This window comes from Xenopus laevis, chromosome 1L, assembly GCF_017654675.1.
Source record: "Xenopus laevis strain J_2021 chromosome 1L, Xenopus_laevis_v10.1, whole genome shotgun sequence".
Lineage (NCBI taxonomy): Eukaryota > Metazoa > Chordata > Amphibia > Anura > Pipidae > Xenopus > Xenopus laevis.
In genome coordinates, this window is record NC_054371.1 from 120,798,108 (window position 1) to 120,810,696 (window position 12,589).

General features: G+C 39.0%; 1 protein-coding gene across 3 annotated transcripts in view; it reads left to right on the forward strand.

Moving 5' to 3' along the window:
* Positions 1 to 12,589, forward strand: part of LOC108713400 (survival motor neuron protein) — a 21,689-nt gene continuing 9,100 nt past the window's right edge. For all 3 annotated transcript variants that reach the window (XM_018256669.2, XM_041562832.1, XM_018256675.2), the window contains exons 1-4: positions 1 to 153; positions 9,845 to 9,916; positions 9,992 to 10,210; positions 10,584 to 10,778. In XM_018256669.2, the coding sequence (XP_018112158.1) occupies positions 103 to 153; positions 9,845 to 9,916; positions 9,992 to 10,210; positions 10,584 to 10,778 (537 nt within the window). In that variant the 5' untranslated portion in view covers positions 1 to 102. The remainder of the gene's footprint in view (positions 154 to 9,844; positions 9,917 to 9,991; positions 10,211 to 10,583; positions 10,779 to 12,589) is intronic.

Genomic DNA, 12,589 nt, shown 5'->3' on the forward strand with positions numbered 1-12,589 from the left:
ACTACAATTCCCAGAGTGCCTGGCATACGGGGGCTGCACACTGGTTGCTGTATGAGGATGGTGCACCGGTGGCTGGAATGGGATTAAGGATTTGACCGGAGGATGGCAGCGTGTGACAGGGAGATTTTGTATCACAACAAGGACAGCTCACAGGTGACAAATAGAATGGATACTAGCGTGCTGATGCATTCCTTGATATTCCTATTTGTACATATGTTTGCTTTTATAACCTCAATTTAAGGTGGATTTTGGAGGTGGGGGGAGACTGGATGGTCATTTTCACGTTTAAATATACTGATGTGGGATTAGTTGTGTATAGTATTGCGGTGCATCTGTTTCCCTCTGCATATATATCTACATGTCATCTTGAGGGTCAGACCATTTTTAAATGACAGCTGAAGTGTAATCACTTGTGTCACAGTCGTGGTGGAGCTTACAGCACTGAGTGGGGTTAGCCAATGCAGCTGCTGATCCCAAGAGCTTACACTCAGCCCCTGATGTGTCTGCCATCAGAAAAGAGCAGGGTAAACAGCAATGCAGTTGGATCTGCCTAGCAACAAGTCCTACTGTACTTGAAGGAAAGGTTATAGCAGCATTTTGAAGCTGTAGAACTAATTATTGTTTCCACTATTTGCCCAAGGCCCTGATGCCTACAAATGCACACCACGTTATTGGTCAGATCATTTATTTGCACACAAAGGGAAAGTGTCTGCGGTATGTAGTTTTTATTATGCTGTGCCATACACATTTAAGATCTTTAATCACACATTTAAGGAGTATAATTCTCTATTGTATGACTAACGATAAATACCACTGTACTGGCACAACAGGCTGTGTACACTGAGCAGTTCTGGACTGGGATTCAAAATATTCCCTGACATTCAAATAACACATGAGGGCATATTTATCAGAGTGAAGTTAGAGACCGCCACAGTCTAGAGTGAAATATCGCCTCTCTTCATTCATTTCTATGGCATTTTTAAATTGAATCACACATTCATAAATACTCTTTTGAAAATCCCAAAGAAATTAATGGAGAGTGGCAGAATTTCACTCCAGCTGACTGTGGAGAACTCAGAATTTCTCTTATACCCCATAGCCTCAAACAGGCCCCCACTAGCCACTATCTTACAGTAGCCCCTCTGGTATTTGCCAGACTCCACACCACATTGCCAGTCTGGGCCTGACACTGAGGTTCTGGCAGGGAGTGCAATTCTGTAGCAGGTTCAGCAGCCCCCTTGGCATTTAGCAGAATATTCAGCTTGCCACTCCGGGCCTGGTTTTTACCCTGCAAAGCTTGCACTCTGTGTCTGAGGTACATCAAGAAGTGTAAAGTGCTACAATGCTGGGTATAGTGAAAGTGCAGCCACCAGCATCCATATCAGCGAGGAGGTCAGTTGGGTTAACATCCCTGATTTAGATCTTTCTAAATCAGGGATGTTTCAGTGAGTCATGTGACAGAAATGACATCAGAACTCACCGTTTATAAGGATATAATTTACAAGATATTCATGGCTTTTGTGTATTATAAGGATATTATACACAAAAGCCATGAATATCTTGTAAATGATATCCTTATAAACGGTGAGTAGTGATGTCGTCAGTTATAAACGGTGAGTAGTGATGTAATTTCTGTCACACGACTCACTAAAACGTGTGTATTATATCCTTATTAATGGTGAGTTCTGATGTCATCAGTTATAAACAGAGAGTTCTGATGTCATTTCTGTCACATGACTCACTGAAACTTGTGTATTATAATAAATAAAGTACCCCCAGTTGCAAAATATGAGGATATTAGAAGTTACCTCGGAGTTCCATGACTTCGGCCTCGTTTTTATATGGTCATGAAACTCCTCGGTAACTTATAATATCCTTATATTTTACAAGAGGGGGTACTTTATTCACTATATAATACAATAAGTCTATCTCCTGCTTCTGAGGCCTTGTTAGTAGTAAACACCTTCTGGGCCTGACTCATTTAATGCAATAAGTTGGATGAAATCAAAAACGTGTGTTTTTACAGGCCAATTTTGTAAGAAAAAGAAACCAAAATCATAAAAAAAATGTGAACCCACTGCAGTTTTGTGATTAATTTCCATCATAGAGGAATTAAAGTTACATCTCATTGTATGTCCAGTGACTTAATTCAGAGCTTAACTCTGCTATGTCGAAGCAGCAGTCTCCTAAAACTTTGCAGTTGAGCAGTTTAAAAAGAGGCACAGCAGATAAGTTTTTTTGAATATGGAAGGCCATATTGGTTAGGTGTGATGGTGTATTTTCATTAGGATGATGTGTCATTTTAAAGTAAGATTATTTATTAAAAAAAGATTGATGGTCGATCACACACAAACACATACACATATCCTCATACCAACCTATCTTTAAATGCACATATGTTAACTATATATACCAATATATACCAATGTAGATTTTTGTATCACGATAGTCTATGATATTATGCTTGTTCAAGAAATCATCCATGGCACTCTTAGGGCCAGGTCACATATGGAGTTTTTACGTTGCGTTTTTAAAAACGTGTGGTCGATAACATGATGACATGAGTTTTTCAGCCCTTAGTTTTCTTTTCCCAGCATTTCTATTTTTTCTCGTTCCCAACAATTCCGTTCTGAAGAATTGAAGTAAACTTTTGTGGGAAAAAGCCAAGCGGAAAAGCAATTTAAATGCAAAATGTAGCCGTACTGATAGTCAATACACAACGTAATTAGGGCACCAGCATACAACGCTGCAAATACGTATATGTACAATCCATCTCGCAAGAGTTTGGCCACCATATTGAAAATATGTGACGTAATTCAGCTATGTGCATTTCCAAACCTGCAGATTCCCTAGAGTTCAATAATATGGCGTTTGCTTGGCGTATTGGTGGTTCTGGCATTGCTTGGCAGATGTTAGTGCCAAATGGGCACAATAGGGCTTCATTTTGTGTGTATTTATGCTCGGCTGCACATTTTTAAAAAGAAACGTAAAAATGCCCGTGTGTACTCGCCCTAAAAATCACTAGTAGAATCAGCCATCATAAAATCACCCAGCAGGGCATTCCCCATCCTCACTGTCCTCACTGTGAAGCATCGCCTATGTTGCTTCAAATGAATGTTCTGTTTGTGTGGTGGTCATTTTTATTGGAAAAAAGGACCTCCCACTATCTGTCTATAATGCCCTATAATGTAATGGTAGATATGCTGTACATTTATCATGCTCAATGAGGCATGCACATATATGTATGTACTGCCATATTCAGATTATAATTAATGCATTAAAGGGGGATGGAATTCAAATATTTTGAATAAAAGAGTGTTGTAGCCATACTTGTGCTGTATTCTTCTGAAATGTTCCAGCTTGTACAGTTACTCTATTCCATTTTGTGAAGTTTTAATAAATGTAAAATGATGTGTGCATTACAGTACATATTGATTCCAAGCACTAAAAAGCATACTGATACATAAAGGAACTTGAAAAATGGTGTATAACTCTCTGCCACTTTTACATTTGAAGCCATTTTTTCAAGTTAAATGTCTTATATTGACTTCGGTGAGTTTTTAGCCAGGCAATAAATAATGACATAAATAAGTTAATTAATGCTTTATAATGCATTATTTCTGTGATTGCTATGTGTGGTGTTAAAGGACAAACCAAAAGAAGAATTACTGGGGGTGGGGTAATAAGTTGTTAGATACCCCCAAAGGGATTTTAGTAATTTAGTCCAGACCCTTGACCAGGGCTCCATACTTTCACAATTACAGAAATAATCCACTGCAAACAGCTACTAATCTTTCTTATAAAGGGGTATATACAGTACAGGTTTAGGACCTTTTATCCAGAATGCTCAGGGGTTTTCTGGATAACAGATCTTTCTATAATTTGGATCTTCATTCCTTACGTCTACTAGAAAATGATTTAAACCCTAATAGGCTGTTTCTGCTTTCAATAAGGATTAATTATATTTTAGTTGGGATCAGGTACAAGGTACAGTTTTATTATTAAAGAGAAAAAATAAATAATGTCATAAAATAATTGGTATAGTTTAACACCATTTTCAGGCATGATGCTACTTTTCCCATCCTTCAATTCAAAGGATAGGATTGAAGCCTTGAAAAGGCACATTCATTTTACAGCAACTTTTACACTGTTTTGGTGTATTCTATTTTAGATTAAGGCCAGACGAGGAGATTCGGGGAGGTTTTGGGAGCCTGGTGACTAATCGCCACGTCTTTTGCGCGACTATCTCCCCGAACTGCCTCAGCATTTTTTCCCCATAGGCTACAGCGCATAATCGCCTGCGCTAATGCACACGCGGCGATGCTTTTTCAATATTCGCCCAAAGTTGCCTCAGTACCCTTACACTGCTTGGAAAATCTGCAAATGGTTAATTTCCGACACTGGTGACTATCACATCTAAAGTAATCAGTTTTTTTAAAAAAAATTTCACATCCAGTTAATGATAAGCTGTTTGTTATAAGGTTTTCTTTCTAAGATATTTTTGTTTATGCACTTGAGTTTTTTTTCCCTGTATTGAAGATATTTTTATTCACTCTATTGTATTTCTGTAAAATGGTGCTCCTTATCATTAGCATGATATAAATAAACATGCTTCATCATTATTTATTTATAAAGTGCATGCAAATTATACAAAAGCAGCCAACAAGATGACATTGTGAGAATCAAAATCAATAGCCAGTGGGCAAATGCATGGCTACAGAGGTGTTTTACCCAGTACCAGCCAACTGCTATAACTTTTTTTAGGATCTGGGACAATATGGGTGCAGATACAGACAGACATAGGGGGGATCATTTATCAACACTGGGCAGAATTGCCCATGGGCAGTTACCCATGGGAAAAATCGTTGCAATTATTGTTCTACCTGCAGCTGTCTGAAAAAAGCCAAGCACTGATTGGTTGCTATGGTTTACTGCCCACGACCAAATTTGCCCAGTGTTTATAAATGAGCCCAAGTGTCTGTACTGTATCAGACTGAAGAGTGCTGCTTTAATGACTTTGAACATTACTGTGGAAGGAATGCTGCTATATCAGCCACCTGCCAACTTTCACAGCAATAAAGGTATATGGGTTGGTGAATAACTAGTGCCAGGAAAACACCTGTAAAAGTGGCAACAAAAGAGATATTGAAGCACTTTGTAGCTTTACTGCAGATATTTTGTTGATTTCCTGATATTTCGCAGATCATTAGCTAAAATTGCATGCTTCTCTTGCGTGCTGTCAATTTTTTTTTATTAAACTCTTTCCTTGTAGGCAGTCTTTTTAGAAGCTAGTAACACCTCTGCCTTACCAAAATTGTTATTTGAAATCTACAATGTATAGAACAGCAGTGCACCTGAAATTCGAACTGCCTGCACACATTTTTTTTACCCAGAATGCAATATTTTACCTTCAGTACTAAGGAAAGAAATTGGTTCTTCATTGTAGTGTAAAAATCGCTTTTGGCTCAAATGGGGTGATTATCATTAAAGGTGACGTATGTGTTGATGTTACTTTTAAAGGGCACCTATCGGGGATATGCCATCCATAGCGGAGGGAGGTCCTGGTGCAGCACGCAGTATCTGGTAGCACTCATTCTTATAATGAAAGAAACTCTCAGCTTGCGTTCATGCATGTGCATAAGGAGCAAGTTGGGACACAGCCGCATTTGCAGGTTTGTGTCCCAACATAGCTGCCTGCGTGGGCAGCATTTTACTCTCTACCAGCATTTTTTGGAAAAAATATTATTGTTTCCCCTAACCGGAGTATTAGACTGCACCTTTGGTGGGGGAAAGAATGTTCACCTGGCAGGTGCCCTTTAAAGGAACAATAGCACCAAAAAATCTAAGTGTTTCAAAGTAATTAAAATATAATGTACTGTTGCCCTGCACTGGTACATCTGGTCAGTTTGCTTCAGAAACTGTAATATACCGTAGTTAATATAAACAAGGTGCTGTGTAGCGATGGGGGCAGCCATTCAAGGATCAGGTTACATAGCAGATACCAGATGCATTGTGTAGAATAGTATTGCATTCTATTACAGAGCTTATCTGTTATCTGCTGAGTAACCTGTGCCTTTTCTCCCTTTTCAGCTTTAATGGCTGCCGCATGAATACACAGCAGCTTGTTTATAAATAAACTATAGTAGGCTTTCTAAAGCAAATATATAACTTTTACCATGCAGGTAAATACAGGACAACAGTACATTATATTTTTAATTACTTTAACACGCTTTTATTTTTTGGTGTTACTGTTCCTTTAAGTATGTTGTAAACAGAAGTATTCAAAAACATTTTGCAATTAGTCTTTTGGAGGAGAAGAGCTGATTGGGGGTTTAAATATTTAAATTTGGTGTACAACAACTACTGCCAAATCAGCCTTTGTTCACTGCAAGAGCATTGGCCAGGCTGAATCTGCTCTACAATTTGTTACGTTTGTAAAAGGAGTATCTTGACCCTAGTAACCAGATTGTTGAAAGTTAAATAAATAAAAATATAAAATAAATAATAAAAAATGAAAACCAATTGCAAATTTTCTTGGCATACTAAGGGGGTAGTATGTGAGTTTTTTATAAATTGAATAAACTCACAAATCAAATGTTTTCTAATTTAATGAATAAACTTCAATGTAAAAAACTTAAATCAGTGTAATCGGGGTGAAAAACTTGAATACTTTAATTGATCAGGTTTTTAGTGGGAAAAAAACAAAATTTGCTTGAACTGATCGAGTTTTTCGAGCAAAACCACAGAAAAAAAGAAAAGACCCAGTGGCGGAACTACCAGGGGTGCAGGAGGTGCAGCTGCACCCCGATGGGGCCCGCAAACCCAGCAGAGAAGTTACAAGTAAAGGACAGGACAAGCTTTTTCTAGCTTGTAATAGTTTTCCCCAAGCCAATGTTACCTCACGCTCACAACCTTTTTTTGAGCGCACACAGCAATTGATGAAGAAAAGCAGAAGAGCCGAGTACCGTAGCCATCAAATGACAGACTTGCTGCCCCTGAATGATCTGAATTTCCTGCCCTCACAGACTCCTTTTCATGCGGGAGGGAAATAATTATTTTTGACAATGGGCTCTGGACTTGCTAAAGGCAAGTTAGTGGCTCAGTGGCTGGCTAGAGGCTACTTTTCAGACCTACCCCTTCCCCAAACTGTCTCAGCACAGGGAGCTTATTGCCTGGTAAGCATTTTGTTTTGTTTTTTACTAGCTTGAACTATTTAGAAAGACTTATGTTGTAGGGATTTGGCTAGTTCGACTCTGTTTCCCATAGTCACAACATTAACTCTTTCCTTGCTGTCATTAGTCAGTCAATTCAGCAGGAACAGTCCCCTAAGTTTGTTCATAGTCTGTACAGAGAGATCCCATAAATCTATGGCAGCATAGGTATTCCACTGTACTAAGCACAATTCAGCAGGAACAGTCCCCTCAGTCTGAAAAAATGCATTGCTTTTCCTTGCTTTTATATCCCTGTTTTCCCTAATTTTACACCAACATTTATTTATTATTGTTATGGTGTTCCGCAAAATGGCTGTCAGTTCTCTGTAAATGTTGTTGGTGAATTTAAGAGGTCTAAGATATTTGCCATGGTTATGTCTGTAAATATTTCATTCCAATTAGTCTGTGGCTAAAGTCATGCACCAATTCACCTATTGCTCTAGGTCAGGCATATCCAAAGTCAGGCCCGGGGGCAAATGCGGCCCGTTTTCAAATTTACACCGGCCCTCAGCCTCCATCATGAAATTAATAATAATGTGGCCCGCTAGCACAGTGCGATCAGGAATTGCATAGCTGTAGCAGTAATATTTGGGCACATTGGTGAATAGATTTGCCACTCGGTCTATACTGCTGTTTGTGTGCTGAAGGTGTTAGCAATAGACAAGAAGAAAATCATGTAAACATTAAATAAACCCAATAGGCTGGTTTTGCTTTCAGTAAGGATTAATTATATCTCAGTTTGGATCAAGTACAAAGTACTGTTTTATTACTACACAGAAAAAGGAAATAGTTTTTAAAAAATTGAATTATTTGATTATAATGGAGTCTATGGGAGACTGGGTCGGTGTCGCGTAGGGGGGCCCAGTTGTAAATTTACGTACCAGGGCCCTTAGAGGTCTAGTTACGCCACTGAACAGACCATCATGAATGCTACAAACATCTTAAAATGGTTCAAGAGATCTCTGCCAATGACTTCTACTTAAATTTTTTTTTTTTTCAAGAAAATTTGAGTTTTTACTGAAAACTACCCTCGAAAACACAATTTTTTTTTGGGAAAAAACAACTCGACCTTTGATAAATAACCCCTGAAGGTGAATAACTCCTTTAATATAGATCTGTACAGCAAAAATAATATCAGGTAGAGTAGTGAAGACAGTCTTCTCCCAAGGGGCGATTAAATGCATTCATTTACAATATCCATACTCCAAAAATAATTCAGTCCAATTAGAAGCTAAAAGATATTCAATGGACAACGGGTTTTTAGTAGCAACTGGCACCATCAGCCTTTACATGGTCTCAAAGGTAGGTCAATCCATCTTTCCACTCCGCCCAGCACAGAAAATGGGTTTCACTAATAAACTAACAGTAAATCTGCTTTATATCATAATGATGACTGTCATTTGGATTAGAATGATATTGCATATACACTAATGATGCAGGGGTGCCAGATACAGTTTCTCCTATTCTGTTCTCTAGTTGTATTTCCTTACTAAGCAATGAGCCTACGTCATTGGCTTCCTTTTTGTATCTTTACCAATTATGGGAACAAGATCCAGCCAACCCACGCAAAGTCATCTGCTGCTGCAGCCTTGATTATAAGATTACTGACCGTGCATACAGTGTGATGTCAATCCAGAATGAAACCTTTTCAACACAGTGTTTTTATTGGGAAAAATCCGTACATCTGTTTACATAAGTGGAAACTAGCGTAGAGATAAGTATGTTGTCGATGAAACGGAAGGCGTCCATTGTGTCTAACCCTATAATGTGGGCGATCATTAAAAGATACAAAGCTATTATTTTTTTATTTTCACAAAAGTAACAGTTTCAAATCTGCATAATTATCCAGTTTATTGTATAATGGTGTGCATGCCATTTTCTCCACCACAAAGAACTTTTATCATTGCAGCTTTTACAGGTAAAAACGTTTCATCTCATTGCCAGGGATGGTGTTCACTATGGACAGACGCACACTTCCTCCAGATCCATTGGCAAATTCCTAGAGGATATTTGTTGCACCCTCTGCTGCTTTTTTCCTCAGAACCAGTCCCCCCCGCCTTAAACTTGTAGTGGTTGCTACCAGGCATACCCTAACATGCAGGAATAATTCTTGACTATAATATATGTATATTTTTTATTATATTTATATATCATTTCTTGCACAAACCGCACTGTCTAGTAACACAGTACATTAACTGAACAAACAGGAGTCAATATAATAAAAATAAATACAGTTACATTCAAGTTTAACTGCTAAATGTTAGAGACAAGAGGGAAGAAGGGAAGGGAAGAAATGAAAACTGTGAGCACCAATCACTGAGTGCAGTGTGTGTCCTCCATAGCAGAACCACCAAAATTCCCTTCACATCCATTCCGTTAGTGCTGTAACATTTGCTGCATGTCGGCTGATGCTGATCTGTAATTCCCCCTCCAATTAAAAGCAGGGATACATTTCTGCACACCTAGAGATCCACACATTACTGATCCCTGCCATAGTACAGTGGCTGTGTAGTAAGAGGCAGTCAGAGTTCTATTTCTGTCATCTTTCTTTTATGAGCAGCAGGTGAAAGCTGTTTTATAGAGTTGCTCAGGGTACATTAAATTGCACCTCTTCTCTGCTTTCTTCCCTGCAGAGCGAAGATATTGATGAGTGGGATGATGCTGCCCTCATTAAATCCTATGAAAAGGCAGTACAATCCTTCCAGGTAAGACTCTCTCGGGTTACAATTACTTCATTGATATCAAAGCGGCTGAGCACTAATTTCCCTGCTAATTAACAGGACATGTTAAGATGCAGCGACAAGAATAGGAGACAAGAGGGGGCCTCTGCTGCAGGGGACAAGCGGGAAACAAATCGGGAAACAGAATGGGGAAGAGAGGGCCACAAGGACATGCAAAAAGAGGAGGCTGAAAAGTGGAACAAGAAACAGAAGGCACAACCACCCCCTCCTTTCATCCATCCTTCGTCTCTCTCCTCCTCTCAGCCCCTTCATTCAAAAGTAAATGTTCTGTTCTCTTTGTATTGCCTGGCCATTCCTAAAGAGCAATAATCGGTTCTCTACACTGAGCACAAATCTATTAGTCAGTCAGAACGATAGAAAAGAATGCCTATCTAATTTTAGAAGCAGAAATGCCAGTTTGCAGCTGGGCTTCTGCATCTTTACACATTCTTAAAGAAAGCTAAGTATAGCTTTACATTCAGATGTATTGCGGCTTTATGCACTAATCTTTTTGGGGGGAAATGTTTTTCATTGTTTAAGGTTCCTACTGTGTCATTATCTTGTTATTAGATTGTCATGTTTTTCTTTCGAATGTAAATCTGCACCACAGCTCGGACTCAGAAGCTATTAACTCTTATTTCTTGCTTTGCAGTGGAAAGTAGGGGATGCCTGCAGTGCTGTATGGTCAGAGGATGGATGTGTATATCCAGCAACAGTTTTATCCATTGAGCGAGAGACTGGGACATGTGTGGTACAATATAATGGATATGGAAATACAGAAAGACACCAGCTGGATGAAATAGTATCAGTGGGGAGTAGTGAGGATAGTACCCCCCCTGTTAGACAAGTGAGTGCTAATTCCTCACATGAGCCACTGCATCAGCAACTATGGTAGACAGATTACATCTGCTGACAACATGCTTTGAAAAGTTGTACAAGAGAAGGGCTTATACATAAAAATGCAGATACGTAATGCTAACCTGTGCTGATATTTTTGTAAAGAACTTTTATATTAGATTTACAAGAATGAAACTCCCAAATAGCATGTTTTTATCAATAAAATGTGTTAGAGTGAAAGACAATCAAGTAAGCCATTATTGCTGGAGCCTAGGGGGCAGTTATTTGGTTTCATATGGAAAGCATTCTTTAAATGTGATCCTCGATTTCGTAAGTTGTCAGACAGTCTAATGGCTAATCTTGTGTTATAGAATGAAGCCAAAATTTAGAGGATTAAACAGATAAGCAGGTCAGTTTCTCATTTCTTAAATGCAGCTATGGGATCCGTTATCCAGAAACCTGTTATCCAGAAAGCTCTGAATTGCGAAAAGGCCATCTCCATTCTATCCAAATTTTTAAAAACGATTTGCTTTTTCACTGCAAAAATAAAACAGTACCTTGTACTTGATCCCAACTAAGATATTAGATTATTATAGATAAGATATTATTGGAAGCAAAACCCGCATGTTGGGTATGTTTAATGTTTAAAAAAAGAATAGTCGGAGCCTGTAAGATTGAGTTGTAGCCTTTAGCTCGCAGGTTGGTAATGCTCTAAATGAGCCTAAACAGACCAAACAAACAGCTACACTGAATGCTGGAGAGTGACACACCCCTCCAGATCAGCTGCAGCCAGCCAACCAGTTCAAGCAAAGGTTGCTACAAAGTATTAAAACGTAACATTTAATTTAAACCGTTTAAAAAGTCTTATTAGTTGGACCACACCAGCACACACACTCACAACGTGGAAAACAACACTACGCCGTGCGGGACCTTGTCCCTAAAAAACACACATTTAAAATCTCATCACGTAGGTAGGAAAGGTGGTGGGTATACAGAAAGTATTTAGTCACCGGTTTAAATACCCATTATCAAATAGCTGCTCCAAGGTGCAATCATCAGTATGTCACCAAGAAAGTAGTATTGGTTCCCACCCTTCCCCCAGCCGAGTTCTACCTAGCTACGTTGGGAAGAGTGGGAGCTATTCACACCACCTTCCACCTACGCCACCCTACGCGTTTCGCTGACAAGCAGCTTCGTCAGGGGCATAAGTGCTGGTCGCGCTCCTTTCTCCCCTTTAAATAGGCTACAGGCGCAAGTTACTGCGTTCCGCATGTCCGTGACGTCACTTCCGGTTTCGCGTACTTATGTGATGTCACTTCCGGTCATTCGTCCGTGTCATTCATGTGTGCTGGCGGAAGTGCGCGTCTTGCTGCTTCATCCCTTAGTGAAACAGGAGTCAGTTGCCAATACATTTTGCCAGTACATTCATTTTAAGGGGCCAGCAAAGGAACCTGTCAAAAAAACACTAAAGCTCTAGTACTCTTAAAGTTGTGGGATCGGTTCAAAGGCATATTCAATAGTAGTTACTTTGATGGACTTAGCCTGCAGTTGATTACCAATACATGAAAGGAGGCAAATTGTGTTAGTATATTAAATCTATAAGTATTGGTGTAATTCTAAATATAATGGAAGGAGAACTAGAAATGCATAATAATTTTTTATTTATTTAAATTAAATTAAGTTAAATTATATTAAATCCACATAGTTCCCAGATCAGATCCAGTTGTTTTGACTGCATTAAAGAAATGGTGCAAATGTGAATCCCTCATTTAAGCCCTTTGGTGATTTGCTTTGTCACCAGTATATCCAGCGTGCCTCGCA